This window comes from Motacilla alba, chromosome 1A (assembly GCF_015832195.1).
Source record: "Motacilla alba alba isolate MOTALB_02 chromosome 1A, Motacilla_alba_V1.0_pri, whole genome shotgun sequence".
Taxonomy (NCBI): domain Eukaryota; kingdom Metazoa; phylum Chordata; class Aves; order Passeriformes; family Motacillidae; genus Motacilla; species Motacilla alba.
This window is the reverse complement of record NC_052031.1, coordinates 63,409,877-63,423,729: the sequence shown is the minus strand read 5'-3', so window position 1 is coordinate 63,423,729 and position 13,853 is coordinate 63,409,877. Positions and strand designations below refer to the sequence as shown.

At 41.7% G+C, this 13,853-nt stretch overlaps 1 protein-coding gene across 2 annotated transcripts; it reads right to left on the bottom strand.

The window, feature by feature from the left end:
* Positions 1-2,983: 2,983 nt before the first annotated feature.
* On the bottom strand, positions 2,984-13,270 carry MANSC4 (MANSC domain containing 4). 2 transcript variants are annotated; one of them, XM_038154977.1, is made up of 4 exons: positions 8,856-13,270; positions 6,463-6,853; positions 4,976-5,110; positions 2,984-4,045 (listed from the first exon to the last, which is right to left on the bottom strand). In XM_038154977.1, exons 2-4 carry the CDS (start codon positions 6,689-6,691, stop codon positions 3,372-3,374), a joined length of 1,038 nt encoding a protein of 345 aa, XP_038010905.1. In that variant the 5' UTR covers positions 6,692-6,853; positions 8,856-13,270; the 3' UTR covers positions 2,984-3,371. The 2 variants fall into 2 exon arrangements, with proteins under 2 accessions (XP_038010905.1, XP_038010906.1); XM_038154978.1 differs by lacking the exons at positions 4,976-5,110; positions 8,856-13,270 and having other exon boundaries at positions 6,463-8,436.
* Positions 13,271-13,853: the final 583 nt, after the last annotated feature.

Below are 13,853 nucleotides of genomic sequence, written 5' to 3'. Positions count from 1 at the left end.
AACAACTGAGGAAGTAAGTGCTGTTTGACTCAAGAGAATGGTGCCTGAAGTTGTGCCTGGCTCTGCTCCAGAGGCAGTTTGGTTCTAGTATGTGCCCAGGAGAAATGTTTCCTTAATTAGCTTTGTCAGTGCCTGCACAAGGGCTGCCCTAGGAGCCAGCCTGGGGAGCCAGTGGTGTGTACAAGGCTGGCAGGAGCAGGGCCCTGAAATGGCTTAAGAAACCCCAAATCCCCTAAGTTTGCTTTTGTCCACAAAGCTGTCCTTCTGTACTCAGGACATGTGAGCACCTGAGAAAATCCTCTGCTGCAGAGGGCATCCCAGTTTTCCTTTGCTTTTCACAGAATGGACCTAAGCAGAACTCTGGAAGTCATGGCTGAAACAACAATTTGACTTTATCAATAATAATGTCTGGTAGAAAGAACAGCACAGCAAGGGAAACTGACTTTTTCATTAGCTTCACAGCTAATTGATGGAAAACCTAAAATGCACAGGCTTCTCCAGCTCTCTCTGAAGTGTTCAAACCTAACTTACATACATCCTATAAATGTTTCAAGTAACACAGGCAGGATTTAAGGTGACTGTCTCCTGAGCACCAAGTGTCTCTCCCAAAAACAGATGATGCCTACTGGCCAAGAGCAATATTGAGATAAAACTCAAACTTACACTTGTGATTTTTACTGAAGGTTTCTATGTTACAGTACAGAACTTGTGTAATGCAGTGGGCAGGACAAAAGGCAGCTTGGATACTATTTTGAGCTCTTGGATGTTCCTCTCTGCTTTTCTGCTTCTCCCTCTAAGCTGTTTGTATTTGAAGGTGACAGTATTTCTCTGTGACTGTGCAGAATACCTGGAACACTGAGATCCTAACCCCTGTGGGAGCCTTCCCAACCTCAATGACATAAAATACAGCACATATTTTTAAGAAGTAAACTACACATCTCTATTTTATTGTATACTTTTGCATCATCCATCTCTCTGGAAGCCTGTGCTGAAGTTTAAAAACTGAAGAGTTAGAGATTAGGAGACTTACAGGTTAAAGCAGCTCTGCAGCACAATAATAAACACATCTTTGGCACTGGTCGCTTATTAATGTGTCATGTACATTACAATGTGAATGACTGAGGTGTGCATCCCTCTGTGCACACCTGTGGGAACTTTCCTTTTATCCCCCATATAAACATTCCTAAGAGTGGACATTTTTTCCCCTGTTTTCAGGCATAGTGATGCTACAAGCACAAGGAAGGGATAAAGGGGCAGTTCCCTAAAAAGGGATGTGCTGTCTGTACAAATCATCTTGCTACCCATTTCTTGCTTTCCCTCATACCTAAAATGTATTTATTTATTTATTTTCTTGTGACTCTCTTAGTCTGTAATGAAATAGCTCTGCTGTTGTGCTTCATATAACCCTTTTTCTGCCAATTTTTTTCCTCTCTCTGTCAATGAACCAAGAAATCTCTTCAGAACATAATCTTGCTTTAATCATTCCCTGCTGTCCCAGAAGCATTTGCTCATGGGATAGATAGCATTTTTCATTTTGTCTCCCATACCTTTTTTCTGGTAAGAATTGAGGTCCCAGTTGCATGATATGATTCTTCTCCAGAACATCCTAATGAGGGTAGAACTCAATGGAGCATCAGGACGCTCTGAAGTGTACTCTACAGTCACTAATCTGGAGATAAAAAAAAACCAGGGAACCAGGAATGCCTGTGGCTTGCTGCAGGCAGGGAGTTACTTTTCTGAGAGTGAAGGGAGGTGAAAACCCTCTTTTTTGAAAGCAAGAGTTTTACTACCTATGACTTATTCTATTTTTAAAAAGCCTACAGCTGTATCTACTCCATAAAATAAGCTTTTCTTCTTTTTTTTCCTTGACTCAAGCTGCTCTGGAGGCTGACTGATAGCACAGAGGAGCTAAAAAGGCTGAGGGCACTACTGATTTTGCTGTCAGCAGATGCTGTATGGGGCACTCAGGGCACAGCTCAGCCTGAACTGGAAGAATGGACACCTAAGGACTTGGGGACATGAAATTAGTGCAAGTCTCAGGTAAGGAAGGGATTGCAATGTGATAGAACCTGTCAGTTTTCAGCTGAGCTCTGTAACATTTGTCTGAGAACAGTAATATCTTAACAGTACAGAGGGGAAAGGTGATGGCCCACATTCACAGTTTGTTTCCACACTGATACTATAAGAGCTAAGTTCCTTAGACAGGCTTTTGTGGCTGAAAGTTCAGCAATAGATCATAAATGTATATATTATGGATTTAAGCATCATCCCCTATCCTTGATGCATGATTAAATCATGACTTAGATTAAAAATGCATTCTTTGCAGCATTATAAATTAATGAGTGAGGGGCATTGTTTCACCATAGAGCTGCCTCAAACTACAAATCTCACTTTGTGAAACAGGGAGGAGACCTTGTGCACTCTTCTGTCTTCAGAAACAAAAAATAAGTTGGTATTCCAATAAAAGTCCCAGGTATTAAACAACTAATTCTAGCACAAACTGTGTATGCCTCTGTAATTGAAGATAACAGAGAACTCAGCAATGCTTGGCAAAACTCTAGGCGAAGAAAACTGAAACACATTATCCAGCTGAAATTACAGGGCAATGCAGGTCAAGAAAAGATAATTCTTCTAATCTAAATTAGATGAAGCTACCTGCGTGTAAATTCTGTATCCTAAAAACTACATGTGTTTATATGGCAATAATAATGGCATGTATATTCCCAGATTTTCTGGGAAATTATATTTGGAATGGAGTGCTCCAAGGTCTGAAGTTTGAATTGCCTTCTTGGGAGCACTCAAGACTATAAACTGAACACAAGCATAATTTTAATGGCTGTATTCAGCTTGAAGAAAGGCATCCAAAAGTACAGACCTCGTTCTTTACCAAGTGTTTCTCTGAGTTTAGGTTTAGCCTTTCTTTGGCAGAAAACATGATCATTTTGACCATTTCAAACAAAAATACCATTTCATAAGTCACCTGTGTATTCCTGCATTACAAGGGATGTTTATTCATTTGGTAGCAAATAGGCAAGTACAAAAATAACTATAGCAGGATTTCTCATCCAGTTAAATAATTCTCTGCCACACAGACATGCCAACACTGCAGCTGCACTGAACCTGGGGGACAGTGTTATAGTGTTTGTCAGGCATTAATCTGCATCAGATTATGAACCAAAATGCTTCAGACAATGGGAGCTGTGAGTGGGTGTTTCCTTCCTAAAGAGTCAGGGAGTTGTGCTTCATCTGCTGAGAATTAAATCATAACCAAAATATTCTGAACTAAGTTATCACTGCTGCTGTGAGAGAAGTAAGCCGGTGTATGGGGTGCATTTTTAGAATCCTGCTTGTTCCAGAGCCAGGATGGTGTTTCACAGATTACCTCTGACAGGAGCATATTTTATGAGCTGTCTGGACATGGTTGTTCTTGTCCTTACGGGTTTATAGTGACCCCTCCTGTAGCCGCAGCGCCCGGCTGTGAGGGCAACAGTGCAACAGCACAGGCAGAGGAGAGAGGAGCAAAGGACAACAGGAATCAGCCAGACCCCCAAAGCTGCAGCTTCCCAGGCAGCTGCCTCGTTATCCGACGTGGAATTCCTGCCACTGTAGCCTTTGGTTTCATTGAGGTGCTGCTTGCTGCTGTTCAGGTGAGGAGGCGTGGGCATGTGGGATAACACCTGGGCAGGCTTGGGGCTCAAAGCGGAGTGTGCGATCTTGTCTGAGCTGGTGACCGACCTGCTGCTTGTCCTCGTAGCAAAAGCAATGGCTGCTGGGGAAGTATCTGCCCTGGAATAGGCAGTACCTTCAGTTCTCTGCACTTTTAGACTCCAGCTGGGGGTGGGAGTGCTTGCTGGTAAACCACGGCTCGTGGCAGCAGGTGGAGCTCGGAGCAGAGGAGAACCTGACGTGGTGCCATTGTGATGTTGGCATCTTCCCCCCTCAGGGGTCTTTGTGCTGTGCTGCTTCTCAGATTTACTTGCTGAGGAGAAAGCATTTGGCTCTTGAGATTTCAGTTTCTCAAAAATGAGAAGATCTGGATCAATCCCTATGGATTTAGGATGATGTTAGTTTATTGATAAAAGCTTGTCTACACACCCACCAAAAGGATCCATGGAGACAGAGGCAGGGCAGGGAGCCCAAATAATGCCCTTTTGGATTGGAGGTTATGGGACTGCCTCGGGTTATGGGACACTGTATGGGATGCAAGGGATGTGCATTTTGGGATTGCACACGACTTACTATGGGATGCTTAGGGAAGGAATCAAAGGTGAGGAAAGGATAGTGAGGGTAGGGAAATCTAGAAAAGCCCTGTGTGTGTGACAGTCTGCACCAGCAGCTGGAGGGAGGCTGCACCCTGGGGGCTCAAACATCCCAGTGGCAGCAACTGTTGAGTCTGGGATCCGGACTGGGCACCCTGAGGTCCAGACTGGGCATACTGAGAGCGTCTCAGCCCAGCTGCTGGGGGACTTTGCATTGTATATATATACACATATTTATATATTTTCATTAACACAAAAAGCAGGAGGAGGCTTTTGGAGCTCCCTGTGTAGGTGTGTTTGCTTTATGTGTTCGTCTGTGTTACCTGTGTGCTCACAGTGCATGTGCCTAATGAAAATAAATGTTCAGTCTTGTTACAGCTTGGGTCTGGGGACATGGAGCAGTGGCAGCCTCCTCGCTCAGTCTCTCAGAGCTGGGAGGGTATTTTGGCCAAGCACAGTACTGATGAGGTACTCAGAGCATGAATCTTGAGAGCAGGGTATATCTTCAAGCTCGCTCCTTTCTCACTGAGTGGAAGAAAGGGGGGAAGTATTTTCAGAAGTAGGTATATAAATGAAAAAGGAAATTCGTCTTCATCTTTTTTTAGCGTTGCGTGTTACTTCAGGAGATCATTTAGCACAGCAGCTGACCTGGTATCATTTTAACATTTCCTAGAGCTGCTCTGTTTTCAGCCTTTATAAATGAAATGCCTAATTACCTGTTGTGATGTTGTACAAAATGACATCAGCTCCAGCCTTTAGAATGCAGCTTTCCAAAGCTGGGCAAGACATGTGCAGGCAGTTCCTGTTCTCATGAATGGCTCCATGGTAGAACACTGCTAGATTGCAGGAGACTGGAACCCATAAAGAACAAAGTTGAGCTTCTCAGCAGAATGACTATTGCATTTTGCATGTTATGATGTTATTTAACATCAGAAGTTCATTATATTTGCCCAGATCCTCTGAGAGGAGAGACCAGATCCTGTGGTTCTCTCATTATCATATAAACTAATTGAGCATACAGTCAAAAGAGAATTTACATTCTTATTTTACATCTGGACTAGAACAGCCATATGGGTTCTACTTCTGTATCTCATTAAATAATAACTCATTTAAAGCCCTTTGAAATGCCCTCTCATGTCTCTGTTTTAGTTAAGATAGTAACAAATTTTGATTGACTATATATGATTATAAAAAGGAGATTTCAAATTACCATTTATTATCTCTGTAAGTATCCAGTCCCATGTGGGGGGATTTGAGAAAAAGTTTGTTGTTGAGATAGGAACAACCTTGCTGAAATGTATGTAATTTTTCTCACCTCACATTATTTAAGACAGAATTTGACTCTTCCCAGGATTGCTGCTGGAAGTTATTTATGTCACTGTCATATTTTTGCTCATATTTCAAAATATAATCTAAATTTATATTGACTTTTTTAGTAACTGGTACTTCACTTTCATCCTCCAAAACCATATCCCAACCCCTTTCCATTCTGGAGAGTTTTGAAAATTTAGGCACCACAGACATGCAATTCATGTGTCCTTCTAAAATACACTCCTGTAGAGTACAAGTGCAATGTGATACAGAGAAAGTACAAGGGCTTAGGACAAAGAATGATTTTGTTTATTTTTGTTCTGAGCCTGAGTTTACCAGGCTAGAGAAAAGGGGTGGCCAGCTATTATAACTGCTATTATTTATTGCTATAACTTTAGTGTTACCTGGTTTGCATGGTATAAACATAGAATAAGAGAGTGCTTTCTCCAAAGAAAAGAATACTCTTGTATTTCAGAGGACAAACTGTTTGTCCCCTCCACTCCCCCTCTCACCATGTCCTGGTCTGATGCCATCCTGCAGGAAGAGAATGCTGTTGGAATCACTGTCACTGGTTGTTCTCTATAATATACTAAAGAGTTACTCTCTTAATGTTGGTATTGCCTACAAGCTTTGCAACAGAGATCTAAAATTGCAAACCAGACCCTAAGATTTACTGTGTTCTTAGTGTAGTCTTCTGAAAAAATACAGACTATCCATTTCCTTTCTATGGGATAACAGTTGCTATGTGCCTCTGCTTTCCTGCCTGAAAAAGAAATTTATAAATCCTCCTTCCACCCCCTCTATTTCTTCTTCAAGTGAAGGACTGTTTATATAAACATTACCCAAAATGGGGGGTTTAATGTGTGCCACGATCTTGCCAACAAGCACTCACCATTCCTCAGAAGGCAGCAGGTCCTGCTGCACTGCTGGGGGGAGATTTCTGCATAACCCTTCAGCAGCTGGGCTCCCCTCCTCCGCGACTCCCGCAGGTCCACCAGGAGGCCTGGGAAGCGCCGGATCCAGCAGTTCTTGTAGAAGGCAGTGGGCGAGCAGAGGCACTGGGAGTCCTCAGGCAGACCCAGGAGCAGCAGCACTTGTGCCGCTGCCAGCAGCAGAGCCATGGCCCCGTGTCAGGGCCTCAGGGAGCCGCCCTCTGCTCCAGGGCTGCCCCAGCACTGCAGAGACTGTCCCTGAAAAACTGAGGATGCTGCCAGGTCTGCCAGGGGCATGAGCCAGGGCAGGGTCTCCTGCAGACAATGCCCATGGTGCTGTTTGGGCAGCTGCTGAAAGAAAGCAGACATTTAATGAGCTACAGAAGATTATAAAGAGTTATTATTGCTGTTCTCTAACTTAATTATTTGGAGGTGGGTTTTGAGACACAAAGGGACAGGCTGTTTTTTGTCATTCAGGGAACTTGTTTCTGTGGTCCCCTCTTTGTGTCTCTTGTCCTCAGACCAAGCCACACAGACAGCCTTGAGATCTGGTGAATAACAGTAAGCTCAGCACCTTGTTCCACCTCACTTTGCTCAGGAACACTGTTATACCCAGTACAGAGAAACAGCTCTGTCTAGGATCTGCACACTTTGAGTTATCTGGTGACTGCAAAAATTTGGCCTCTTAGGCTAACACATGAACCTCCAGCCAGAGGTAGAGATCTGTTCCCCTTCCTACACTATTGTGATTGCAAGAATAATAAAATTTTATTTGCAAAGATACAGAACCAGATGAGCTCTATATGACTGGGGAGCGCTAGAACCTCCACTCAAGCAAGCTATGATCATGTTCTCCCCCTAATAAGTTTAAAAATATTGAGCAGTCCATACAAGGTTTTCTGCTAGGAAAAGGCTTGTCCGAAAGAAAACACAGCTGACACACACAGAGATGCTTTTTCAAGTACCTAGTCTGAAACCTGAAGCCCCCACATTTTTTTTCTTAATAGGACCAAGTCTGATCCCTGCTTCCCACGTTATGCTTTTCATAAAGAAAAGCTTTAAAATATTACAATACACGAGATGATTTAAACCCAGTGGACTGTATAGTGAGGTTGAGAGATTTAGGTAGAAGTACAGTTTGCAATAAAAATTGGATGTTCAATATAAAAGAATATTTTACACTGTGTTTTTACTCTTCAAGATTGAGATAAAGGAATTTCTTCCTTTCCACATGAAGTGTAGATCAGTTAAGTGGAGTGGGGAGAGCCTCAAACTCATTTCAACTCTTTGGTCATTACAGATAATATTTGTTTTCCCAGAACTAGGGCCCCAGTTTGGAAATGAACTGACAGGTGTAGTATTTTGTTCCTTACAGAGCTCACTGGAAGACAAAAAAGCCCAGAGCAGGTTAACCCCTGCTGACCTAATAGCAAGGCCAAAGCATTATTTTATTCATTGGAAGTATAATTAGGAGGATTCCAAATAAATGTCTGTTGTGGGGAATATGAGAATTAAACTGTTAGAAAGAGGGTAAGTGGGTAATTCTTCAAACCTCTATCCTGAAAAGCAGCTCTTGGCACTTGTGTTGTTTTATTTAGTTTTGGAGTTTGATATTTTCATCTCTGTGATAATCAGCACTTAAAAACTTAAATACATTTTAAAATATCTGATAGCTTGCACTCAGTGGACTGCACAGGGAAGCTTTTAGACATTTAGCTATCATTGCTACAAGTGCTATTGACAGTGTATTTTTAAAAATATTTGCTTCAGCTTTCCAAATATCCCAAGGTATCACTTGATTTGGAACACACTCAAAATTTTGACAGACATGCCTGTATTTTGGCATTACGTCCTGTAGTATGAATTAGTATGATTTTCAGATCTGTTTTGTTCTGTAAGATTTGCATGCAAAAATATTGATTTCTGATTGCTTTTCTCACTCCTACTCTCCCATATCTCCAGGAAGAGAAACCTGGAAGACTCTGAATAATATGGGGAAGCACTTTACAAGGAGATGAAATGAAATGAAATGAAATGAAATGAAATGAAATGAAATGAAATGAAATGAAATGAAATGGAATGAAATTTCCTCCTCCTGTTTTCCTGAATAAATTTTAAGGGCTGAAATAGCTGCAAAGAAAGTTTGTTTTTAATGGAAGATAAAGTGATTAAAACAAGTACATAAATGGCTGCTTTAGGCAATTTCCTTTAAAACCAGAAAACTTCTATTAAATTTCACCATCTTCTGCCAGCTTCCCCTTAATTTCACTTTTACTTTTCAATGGGAATTTTAAATTAGTGCTGAAATCTTAATTCCCAGATATCTTGCAAGAAGGAAATACCCAAGTCTTACCTGCAAACCAGCGACTGATTTTCCATGTGCTCTGCAAAGAGGGATCAAGAGGCTGCCACTGATACAGGGGAGTCTGTGGCCAGCACCAGACCAGCACTTCATGTTATTTAGGAACTCCTTTCATCCGACTCCTCACATTTCCTCCTGGAAAACAAAAAGGTAGGGGGGCCTGTTTCCTGTGAGAATATGAATGTTTTTGCAGGCCTTTCAGTAAAAGAGATATAAATGGACCTGCCACGCTGGAACAAAATGATCTTTTTCATGATCCTTATAATCAGAAACAGTCACTGAAGTTTCCCACCTGGGCCAGCAGTGAGAATGGCACAATCCAGGAGTTTCCCAGCACAAAGGATTCATCATCAGGCATTAACTCTTTTTTTGCCAAACAGAAACAAAACCATGCACTCTTTCCATATAGAGTAACAGACATGTCTTGATTTTTGGAACTACATGTAGCTTTTATGGAATATATGGTTCTATCACTTAGAATATGTAAAGAACAGAAAGGATCCATTTAGTTGCAGAATTGTGGAATGGTTTGGGTTGGAAGGGACCTCAAAGCTCACCCATTTCCACCCTCTTGCCATGGGTAGGGACAAGTTCCACTATCCCAGGTTGCTCCAAGCCCCATCCAACCTGGCCTTGGGCACATCCAGGGATGGGGCAGCCACAGCTTCTCTGGGCACCCTCACCAGGGCCTCACCAGCCTCACAGGGAAGAATTTCTCCTGATATCCAATGTGAACCTGCTTTCTGTCAGTGTGTAGCCATTCCCCCAGTCCTGCACTACATCCCATAACAAGAGTCTCTCTCCATCTTTCCTGTGGGCTCCCTTCAGGCACTGGAAGGAAGCAATGGGTTACACTGAGTCTGTCTCTACTCCAGGTATTGTGTGACGGAGCAGTGGGAAGGATGACAAGCTGAGAAGTGAGACCCAAGCAGATTCCCACGTGAGGTATGAACCTGCCCAAGTCCTCCTGTGAATGTCAGTAATAAATTTAGTGAAATGTGCAGCATAATCCCATATGACCTCAGCATGAAGTTCTCTGCCTGTGTTGTGCTCCACATAAGTAAACTGAATTTCAGGCCTGTGTTAAAATTATCTCATTTTTCAGAGATTTGCACATGTGTTTTCCCTTTATTATAGTAGTGGTAAGGTCAGAGTTTTAAGTAAGCCAATTATAGTGATAATTTCAGAATATGTCACTGTAACTCTGTTAAAGTATAAAAGTTATAAAAGACTAATGTAATGAATCATGAAATAATGAAATGTAAATATGTGGAAAAAAATCAAACCAAGTCTTTGACATTATTCAAATAATGTGCTTGCTTTCTTTCTCCTTTAAAATTTTCCTTGAAATCAAAACTCTCTTGCAAAATATCTAAAGTCCAGCAAAACAGCATTTTTGGAGAGAACTGTTTTGTCAAAAACATCTATTAGTGGTCAGGTTTTGGTTTGGAGCAACGTATCACATTTTTAATGAGTTTGACCTTCTCTGAGGTTAGGGACAATTGGATCCAAAGATTCCGGTTTCAATCCCACCCTAGCATCATGGTAGAAAGAGGTGAAATATTACAGTTTCTCTTCCTAGGGATTCATAAAAACTGTTTTTTAAACCCTTGTTTCCAAGGTTTCCAAGGAATCTCTAGGCCCTGAGATTCTCGGAGCTTGGCTTCAGACTAATTCTGGCCAAACCTCTGCTCCAAGGCTGGCATCTGTGTGTTCAAGCAAAGAGCAACACAACTCTTAGCCAGATTAGATTTATACAAATATATATCTAGTGACATTGCAGATTAACTTGAGCCAAGTTTTATGACAAAAGGCACAATGTTTAGCAAACACTAATGAACAGATGATGATTTATGGCAGAACTTGAACTGGGCAAAGGGGATGGAGTTTCAGTCTTGTGGTGAGTTTTACAGAGCTGGATACTGAGTGGAAGTCTTCCATGTGGATTACCATTCATCTTACCTAGTTATTATGTACTAAAATTCAGCACTGCCTGTCTACACCAGGATTAAAAAATATCTGCTGTTTTAAAAGCACCTAGCTGAGTCTCCTCCAGGCACAGCTGCACAAGAAATTCCTAGCTGTGGATGCACAATGCATTTGTGCAGAGCAAACATCCCTAACAGAGGATCCAGCAGCAGACAGAGCACTCCAGCAGCCTGACCCCCATTCAGGTTTTGTCAGGGAACATTCATTTCACCTGAGGGAGTTTCAAGGAAATTCCTTATGGGGTCTGTGGTGTAAAAACTGTACCAGGTTGAAGGCCATTGCAAGAATTTACACTCTTCCACCTCACTCTGCTGTCTGGGGCCTGGACTTCCTCATGATCCAAAGAGAATGCCCACCACACACAGACTCTTGGGACAGCCTTTTTGCTGCCCAGACAGAGTTCAGGAGCACACACTTTAGTATTAATCACTCAGATGTGACTAACAAGTACTTGATAATAAACAATCTGCTTTCAAAAAACATGCGACTCCAAGTATCTTTTCAGTAGTGCTGCAACATACTTTTATTGCTAGGAATAAATAAACAGCACATTAAAAGCAGAAAAAATAAACATAAAATATTAGGGAATAATGTCTGAGCAAGTGCTATTAGAAATAAGAGTGCTTGCTTGCTTGCTTTTTTTTTTTTGCTTTTTTTTTTTTTTTTTTTTTTATAGCATTGCTAATGGCACTGGGTAAGAAGTAATTTGTTTGGCCACAAATCTGAAAAGAGAAATTACCTTTATTTAGCAGGTCATCCTGCCCAAATGCTAGAGTTCAGCTGAAGTAAAATTATGCTCTGGTCAGTTTCTCTCAGAAATGCCAAGATCCTTTAGAACACCAAAATTTTCAAATGCTGAAATACTGCAGGATAATTCCTATATTCCATATATGCTTACTTTGTATCCTGTGACAGGGAAAATACTGAACAATGGCAGAAGTTGGCAAATCCTTTCCAAAAGACCAATTCCTATATTGAGTAATTCCACTGTTACTCAATGCACAGTTCCCTGGTAGTGCAGTACAATTCCCTGGTGTCTCAGAGGGCAGAATGTGACACTTTATATTTTATATCAGATAGCATGGATACTTTAAATATCCCCAGATTCAGTCCCAGTTCACACTTTAGACTAATAAGGCTGAAAGGAATTCAAATTTTCCTCTGTTTTTTTTCACTCAGTGTGGCCCTTTCCTCAGAGCACTCAGGTTGGTGTTACTCTCTGTTTCTCTGTTTTTTAAGTATCATCCAGTGTCTCCCTGGCTTCACTTTTCTTTGTAGCAGTAACTGCTTCTGAGTCTCTGTGATTCCTTGCTTTTGCTATGCTGGGAAAGTCAGAGGGCTACAGAAATGTGTGCCCAGGCAGAGAAAGGCTGAGATTCTCTGTGTTATGGCTGAATGGTCTATTACAATGGAGTGGCTGTATGAAAAAAGCTTCTTCCATTTCCACGTCTCTTTAAAAGAAAAGAGTGATCTCTCTTTGGCCTTGGAAGAAATTCAGACATTAACTACAAGGAAATAGTTCAGGCACCAGACATGGGAAAAAATTATGTAGCACAAATGGCCAAGGCAACCCTGGAGCAAGAGAGCCTTTACTGACACTCTCTGGTGTCTGCACAGTCCCTTTCTTGGCACTTGACAACCCTTCTTCTTGGTATCAATTTGTCCCTCAGGTACCAGAGAGGCCTGAACTGTCTAAAACACCTTGGAGACTTTTCCCCAGGAGCCAAAGTCTAGAAGACAGGCATTGAAATGCTGAGCAGAATTACCTTTGTCTTCCTCTCTGAGTGTCTTGTTCTTCAGTACATGTTCTTTTGTCATAAACTCATTTAGCATTTCAGATTTAAAATCAACCATGATTGTTTTCATGTTTGATACTTCAGAATGTTCTTGAAGGATGATAGATAGTCCTTCATAATTATTTCAAAGATCATGCAGGTCTTTTATGGCTCTGAACTACACATTTCAGCTTTGTCTGGAAAATACATTTCTTATTCACTTAAGGTACAACCAAGATGATTGCTGGTGAAACAGCAAACCTTTTTCTTTGATTCCATTATAATAACATGTATTACTGATCTTAGATGAAACCAGTATAACCACAGAGTGGAAGACAGACAAAATTATCTCCACAAGAGTGGAACAAAAGAGTGGAACATATCCTTTGTGGATGTGACAGCCTGGTCAGAGAGCGAGAAAATGGGATTCGTTTTCTCACAGTGGACTTGTGAGACTTTTTAGGGAGTTGTAGAGAAACTGTGATAACTTGTTAGTATAAACAACCTGCAGGTGGTGTTTTCCTACTCTGTTTTTCTGTTCTTCTCAAGGACTGTTTGTGAGAAAGATGTTTTTGTTAATTAGCCAATCAAGTGGATTGTGACGAACCTAGCTATAAAAGAGAATTTTTGTATTAAAGTTGTTGTGCAAACCAGCCTTCTGGTGAATTTGTGTCATTTCTTGCTCAATGGTGACAGCCCTTGCCTTGGTGCATTTCAGTGTAAGTACTCTATAAGCACATCACACAGGCTGACTGATGAGAGTAGGAAAAAACAAGGGACCTGTCCTGGCAGCACACTCTGGCTTACCACAACTGCCCAGCCCTGAGCCTGGAAAAAGCACAGAGAGATGACAATCAGCCCAGTAAAAACAACTGGGTAAGGAAACAGGCTTTTTGTAAAAGTGGCCACTCTGTACTGCTGACCTCTCGGGCATGTGGGAGCTCCTGGGGAAAGCTGTGGGAGTCAGGGCCATCAAAATTTTGCTGGAAGGAATAAAACACTACTGCATGCCAGAACTGATCCAGCTGAATAACAAACCTGATGGACGGTGAGAAAGAAGGACTGGGAATCCCAGGCAGAGTGGCAGGCATAGGCTCATCTGGCAATATACAACCAGAGAAGAAGTATTCCATCCACCCAGGCTGTGGTGTCAACACTTTGAGGCTGAACTTACCATAACTGACTACATGGAAAAAAAGCATTCACCAATTAGGAGCTAACTTAT